Source organism: Alosa alosa, chromosome 6 (genome assembly GCF_017589495.1).
Source record: "Alosa alosa isolate M-15738 ecotype Scorff River chromosome 6, AALO_Geno_1.1, whole genome shotgun sequence".
Lineage (NCBI taxonomy): Eukaryota > Metazoa > Chordata > Actinopteri > Clupeiformes > Clupeidae > Alosa > Alosa alosa.
Genome location: NC_063194.1, coordinates 29,512,923 through 29,520,422, shown reverse-complemented (window position 1 = coordinate 29,520,422; position 7,500 = coordinate 29,512,923). Strand labels below are relative to the sequence as shown.

The window sequence follows — 7,500 nt, the reverse complement described above, 5'->3', positions numbered from 1 at the left end:
AGATCCAACTTGCCCTTTATTGGGAAACTTATTGAGAAAGTGGTTTTCAATCAACTAAACAGAAAAATTGCTGCCTTGATCCGTTTCAGTCAGGCTTCCGGGGCCCAATCATAGTACAGAAACTGCTCTTATAAAGGTGCTAAATGACATATGTCTCAACACAGACTCTGGCAAAACTTCAGTGCTTGTATTACTGGACCTCAGTGCAGCCTTTGATACAATTGACCATAGCATACTCCTACACCGGGCTGGAACACTGGGTTGGACTATCAGGCGGAGTGATCAACTGGCTGAAGTCCTATCTGCAGGAGAGAACGCTCTTGTTGCCCTTGGTAATTACACCTCATCTCCAGCACTTTGACGCCAGGTGTCCCCAAGGGTCAATCCTGGGGCCACTTTTTTTAATCTCTACATGCTCCCACTGGGTCAGATTATTAAAAACACTTCAGGTTTTCAGATCACAGCTACGCGAGATGACACGGAACTTTATTTAGCCCTGTCACCCACTGATACAGATCCCCTTGGCTCACTATGTGACTGCCTTGACCAAATAAATAGGTGGATGTCACTAAACTATTTGCAATTGAACAAAGAGAAGACCAAGTAATTTTATTTAGGAGGAAGGATGAAAGACACAACATGGCTACACTTTTAGAGCAAAAGGCTTGAAGTTAAGACTAAAGTCAGAAACCTTGGAGTCATAATTGATAGTGACCTCAACTTTGATTATCACATGAGAGCTGTAACCAAGACATCATTTTATCACCTGAAAAAAAACATTGCCAAGCTGAGAGAGACCTTATGTCCCAGTCTGACCTGGAAAAGCTTGTCCATGCTTTTATCTCAAGCCGCTGGACTATTGCAACGGCTCTTCACAGGACTTCCAAAAAAGACAATTAGACAGCTTCAATTAGTTCAAAACGCTGCAGCACGAGTCCTAACAAAGACAAGCAGAAGAGAACATATCACCCCCATACTTAAGTCCCTGCATTGGCTGCCAGTTTCTTTTAGGATAGAAGTACTGCTACTGGTTTTTAAAGCACTGCATGGGATGGGGCCAACATATATATATCAGACATGTTTAAATTTTACATCCCCCACAGACCTCTTAGATCACAGAACAGCCAGGTATTATGCATACCTTCTACTCGCACCAAACAGGGTGAAGCTGCTTTTAGCCACCATGCAGTCCAGATATGGAACAAACTCCCTGAGCATATTAAGACTGCTCCAACCATTGCCACTTTTAAACCCAATTGAAGACCACCCTCTTCTATGGTTTTTTTCCTGTTTTTTAATTTATTTTATTGCTTTTATTGTTTTTACTTTATTCTACTATTTTTATTGCTTTTTATTGTTTTTAGTTATTCTACTATTTTATTGCTTTTATTGTTTTTACTCATTTTACTACTGTGATATATTTGTGATATGTTTTATACCTGCTTACTTTTATTTGAGGTAATGCCTGAGCTATGTAAAGCACATTGTGTCTACCTGGGGTATGAAATGCGCTATATAAATAAATTGCCTTGCCTTGCCTATTGTTTGATAGTTCTCGAGACATGAATGGATACTTATTATACAATGCGTGAACAAAACAGGCATGACATTTTTTTTTTTTAATGTTTCCATGGTAGTTCATAATAATTCCAGCATATAAAGGTCTTTTCTTGGTCCATCTACTAGTTTATGGTCACAAATAAATCCCTACGAACTTGTTTGAAACCAAAAGTTGACAGACGTGGGAGGGAACTTTTTACCTTAGCAGCTTGGACCAATGATCGCACAATTCTGACTGAAAACGCTTCCACATAGGAAGCTCTTGTGTTTCCTCACGTATCGGGCCTTCCACCTCTCTCCTCTCTCCTCACGTATCGGGCCTTCCACCTCTCTCTGCTTTCTCCTTGCTCTTACCTCCTCTGGTTGCAATTAGATAAACGAGACGTCCTCGATGACGTCAAGCTTTTAACGATTTCCGGTGCACGAGCTGGAGAAACGAGGACCGAAGAGAGAGGAGAAGAGAGAGGAGAGAGGCTGTAAGGAAATAGCCCACAGAGCTCCGACTGAAAGGAGGGATGCCACGACTTCCTGTGTGCATGAAACAACTTCCTGTGTGCATGACACAACTTCCTGTGTGCATGATGCAGCTTTTCCCAAATGAAACTGGACCGCCATTAGGCTCTTTATTTTTTTATATCCTCTCGAGAGCCCTAAACATCTGTCCAGTGCTGGGAATAAACCTAAACATCTGTCCAGTGCTGGGAATAAACCTGGAGTTATTCCAGGTACTCCGCTCATACATGGAAAAGGAGAAAGGCTGCGTTACCCATCCACAGTGCAAGCATCTGGGAGGACATGCAGAATCCATGCAGATCTGGCACGGACAGCATCTTCTCTGTGGAGCCTCGGAGTACGCTTGCGTTCCAAACAATATTTAACTGCACTGGCAAAGACCACCCACCAGAGGGCAGAAGAGGTTCATCAATAGTCACATCTGACTCCCAAACAGCACCAACCTCAAAAAGGTCACACTTACAGCATTTCACTGAATCAGTTCCATAAATCTTATCCGTGTCAAGTGTTTCAAACCGCTTCTGCAAGGTGAGCACGTTAAGCCGTCCTGGTGTTCAGCCCTGGTCGCCCAGAGTGCTTAAATGCCTGTTAATCCCATTGACTGTGGGAACGGTCTAGGATTCTTATATCTTTATGGTTAATCCACTCAATTTGAGCCCAATCAGATTAGCAGGTGCTGTCCAGGAAACACTGCACACATTGGAGAGTACAGTCCAGCACAGTGATACACACACACACTCACACGTTGGAGAGTACAGTCCAGCACAGTAATACCGGTCGTGGTACAGTAGGACCTCTAGTTTTGTCTGGTTTTGTGAATGCTGAAGCTAATCAGTAGATTATCACTGGGTGGAGGCGCTCTCTCTCTCTCACACACACATACACACACACACACACAAACACACACACTCAAACTCTCTCACACACACACACACACTCTCTCTCTCTCTCACTCACACACACACACACACACACACACACACACACACACACACACACAACACACACACACACACACACACACACACACGTTGGAGAGTACAGTCCAGCACAGTGCTACCATTCATAGTTTTTGACTTGTTTTGTGAATGCTGAAGCTAATCAGTAGATCATCACTGGGTGGAGGCTCACACACACTCACACACACACACACACACACACACACACACACACACACACTGGTTTTGTGAATGCTGAAGCTAATCAGTAGATTATTACTGGGTGGAGGCTCTTGGGGTTGGAGCTGGACATTACTGGACGACACGCGTGTTTTTAAATGGCTGTGAGGGGAACAAAAGACTGAACTCACTTGTAAACAAACAATGAGTGGAGACAAAAAAGCTAAATGATTCATGGATGTGCAATAGGCAAATGATGAATGATTCATAAGGTCACGTGATGGAGAGAACAAGAGGAGGAAGAAGAGAGAGAGATGGAAAGAAGAAAGACAAAGATAGAGTGAGGCAGTAAGAAGAGACAGAGAGAAAAAGAGAAAGAAAGGTAGGAAGAGAAAGAGAGGGAGGGAGAGAAAGAGATATGAGTCCCTTTCCTTCCTAGTCTTTCTCTCTCTCTCTCTCTCCGCTCAAAGAAGTGCACAGTCATACAGTCTGCCTGTCTCTCCACTGCACTTCCTGCATCAGGCCCTGAAGCAGCCGCCTGATTGGCTGAAGGGACGGGGACGGGAACTGGGAGTCATAGGGGGCGCTGGCCTATGAGAGGCCTTGTTTGGCATCGGATGACGGCAGGCCGTGTGTGGGTGAGAGAAGCAGTGATGAGGCAAACTGCACATCAGTGCAGAGTGGAGGAGAGAGGGAGGGAGGGAGGATGGGGAGAGGAAGAGAGGGAGAGAGAAGGAGGGAGAGAGAGAGGATGGGATGGAGATAGAGGGAGAGAGATGGATGAAGGAAGGAAGGGAGGGAGGAGGGAGGGAGGATGGGGAGATGGAGAGAGGGAGGGAGGGAGATAGAGGGAGAGAGATGGATGAAGGAAGGAAGGAAGAGAGGGATGAAAGAAGAGAGAGATGGATGAAGGGAGAAAGAGAATGCCTGCTGCAAGACATTTGTTTGCTGAGGAAGTCAAGAGGTAGGAGAGAAACTGTTGACACACACTCACACGCACTCAGTCAAGTCAGTTTTGCTAGTAGGCAATTAGGCAATCTGCTACAAACACACTCCTACAACTCACCACACAGAGCCTTTGTCCAGTATGCACCACCACAGATATGTCCAGTACAGCTTACTATTTCACACTCCATTCTACTATTTCACACTCTATGCTACGGCCCTGACCAGTACAGCATACTATTCACACTCTATGCTACGTACCTGACCAGTACAGCAGACTATTCACACTCTATGCTACGTCCCTGACCAGTACAGCAGACTATTCACACTCTATGCTACGGGCCTGACCAGTACAGCAGACTATTCACACTCTATGCTACGTCCCTGACCAGTACAGCAGACTATTCACACTCTATGCTACGGGCCTGACCAGTACAGCATACTACGCTACTGTCCCGAATGAGCTTTACAAACTCAATCTTGACGTCATCAGTGCACACGTGTGGAGTTTTCTGAGTGCCCAGAACCCAACATCTCATTCCAAGCTCTGTTCATTCACCATGACTTGCAGTGCACGTTGCACAACCATTAAAGCTGTTTACAAGTTGAGGCTACCACTGCTTAGACAACTTAAACTTGGCCTCATTCTCAAACTCTCTCACAGATAAACAGTTTGAGTTACATCACACATTTCCGGCTGCCTTGTACCTGGGAAAGTTGTGGTGGCTAACTCCTGGGGTCAAAGTGCATCCGAGGGGGTCATGCAGTGTTTGCACAGCGAGGGAGAGTGACAGTACAAGGTCAATAACCTGGCTAAAATATGTTTACTTTCAAATGGAGGTGACCTCTGGCTACTTTTTAGCATCAGGTAGGTAGGTATATGCTGTCCTGCTAGCACCAGGTAGGTACAGTATATGCTGTCCTGATAGCACCAGGTAGGTACAGTATATGCTGTCCTGATAGCACCAGGTAGGGATAAGCTGTCCTGTCCTGGTATATGCTGCCTGCTGAACGTCACACCAATTTGTGCTTTTTTTCTTGAGAAGTCTACATCTACACACTTTTGTGTTTTCGCTTGAATCGTCCACACTACCGCCCACACTACTGTCCACACTCCTGCCCACACTACTGTCCACACTACTGTCCACACTACTTTGGTGTTTTCGAGCTCCTGAAACGGAACAGTTTGAAAACGCATTGGGTGGTTATTCCACACTGTTTGCAAACGTATTATATAGCCGAGGAGTAAGTCTCAAGTATTCAAAGGACATGCAAGCAGGGCTGGTGGACAAACACAGAGGTGTTTTCATGTGTCCATGGCCGTCATTCCTTCATCCGCCTCTCCTTCAGTGGCGTGTCAGACTCACCATGCTGTTGAGGTCGGAGTCGTAGCTGTGGCAGGGGATCATAGCGCCCCCTAGAGGCTCCAGGCCGTCCTCGTCGTCCCACATGTAGGTGGCCCCCGAGCTGTCCGAGGGGGACAGGTCCAGAGACGAGCCGTCCCGGAACACGCCGTCACTCGACACCCCCACACCCGGCACCGAGAACGCCTCCTTACCACCTGGGGGAGCGCAGGGAGAGAGAGATGGAGGATGGAGAGATAGAGAGAGTACAGGGAGAGAGAGAAGAAAGAATGGAGAGATAGAGAGTACAGGGAGAGAGAGAGATGAGAGAGGGAGAGATAGAGAGAGTACAGGGAGAGAGAGATGAGAGAATGGAGAGATAGAGAGAGTACAGGGAGAGAGAGATGAGAGAATGGAGAAATAGAGAAAAAGACAGAGACAGCATGGGAGAGGCATAAATGGATCATATGAAGGCCACTCATACTGGTACACCATCATATGAAGGCCACTCATACTGGTTCACTTGGCATAAATGGATCATATGAAGGCCACTCATACTGGTACACTTGGCACATCTCTGAGCAAACGGGTCCCTCATCTTCAGTTGAGTGAACATTATCACAACGTTCATATCTAATCTTTATCTTTCATCTTTTTTGGGCTTACACTGTGGATACTAAGCAGAGAAAACAATACAGTCTCTGTGTGTGTGTGTGTGTGGTGTGTGTGTGTGTGTGTGTGTGTGTGTGTGTGTGTGTGTGTGTGTGTGTGTGTGTGTGTGTGTGTGTTGGCGGTAAAACTCACCGGTGAGTCCCATCTCTCCCCAGTCTACCGACTCGGACAGGAAGCTGTGGAGGCTGGTCACTGAGCACACATCCTGCTGCCGGCTGGCCGGCGTGTTGTCCTCCGACAGCGGATCTGATTGGACGAGCCCTTCGTCGTGGGCGGGAGGCGGCAGCAGCAGCGCCCCGCCCCCGTTGCCCAGGTTGTCGAAGTCGTCGATGTACTCCTCGCTGGTGTCGTCGTGGGTGCGCTCCAAGGAGGAGGTGGAGGACAGGGACATGTCCTCCAGGGGCTCGCCTGTGACGGAGGTGACGCAGAGCTCAGGGACTCCCTCCGCCCTCTCGGCCCCCAGATCACAGCTCTCGCCTGGGGACAACTCCTGGAGATCACCCCTGTCTGCCGCTGCACTGAAGTCATTGGCGTTGGGCTCGTCATCCACTGATAGTGATAGTGATAGTTCATCCACTCTGGGATCGATTGCTCTGGTCTTGATTATACTAAGATCTGCTGCTCTGGGTTCATCTGTTTCAGCCTTGTCTAATTCAGGATGCATTAACAGGCAATCTGGTCTGGACTCCTGTTCTCTGCAATCCATTATTCTGATCACATCTAGTCTGAACTCAGCTACTAGGGACTCAAGCTCTGTTTGATCCTGATCTCTGGAATCCTCTATTCTGGCCTCATCTGCTTTGACATCTTCATCTCTGAGCTCATCTGCTCTGGCCTCGGCTGCTTTGGGCTGGGCTGGCAGCTCTGAGAGCTCTGTGGGAGCAGCAGTGGGGCTCGTGGAGCTCTTCATGGGGCAGCTGGGGTGTGGGGCAACAAGGCCATCCTCCGCAGATGCCCCCTGTGATCCCTCCTTCTGCTCCTTCACCTCCTTCTGCTCCTTCACCTCCTTCTGCTCCTTCACCGGCTCCTCCTGCGCCCTCCCGATGGGCGTCGGGCGGGGCTGTCGGATGAGTGAAGGCCTCATCAGCCTGTAGCTGAGCGCCGAGGGCTTGTTGGGGGCTGGTCCAGTGAGCAGGGGCTTCTTCTGATTGGCTGGGGCCAGCAGTAAGCTGCCCGCTGGGTACGGACGAGCAATGCCTGTGGTCTTGCCCCCCCTGGCTCCGTTGAGCACGGGGACGGGCAGAGCAATGGAGGAGCGGGCAGACGACGCCAGTCGGGCGTTCGGACGGGGCAGCTCCTGGTTGAAGGAGTAGGAGCGGGGGATCGGGGCAGCCCCTGAGCCGGGTCCC

General features: G+C 48.5%; 1 protein-coding gene across 3 annotated transcripts in view; it reads right to left on the bottom strand.

The window, feature by feature from the left end:
* ccser2b (coiled-coil serine-rich protein 2b) overlaps window positions 1-7,500 on the bottom strand; it is an 83,939-nt gene that overhangs the window by 50,381 nt on the left and 26,058 nt on the right. For all 3 annotated transcript variants that reach the window (XM_048246507.1, XM_048246509.1, XM_048246508.1), the window contains exons 2-3: window positions 6,284-7,500; window positions 5,504-5,697 (exon numbers count right to left, since the gene is read on the bottom strand). The exon at window positions 6,284-7,500 is cut by the window's right edge and continues 570 nt beyond it. In XM_048246507.1, the coding sequence (XP_048102464.1) occupies window positions 5,504-5,697; window positions 6,284-7,500 (1,411 nt within the window). The remainder of the gene's footprint in view (window positions 1-5,503; window positions 5,698-6,283) is intronic.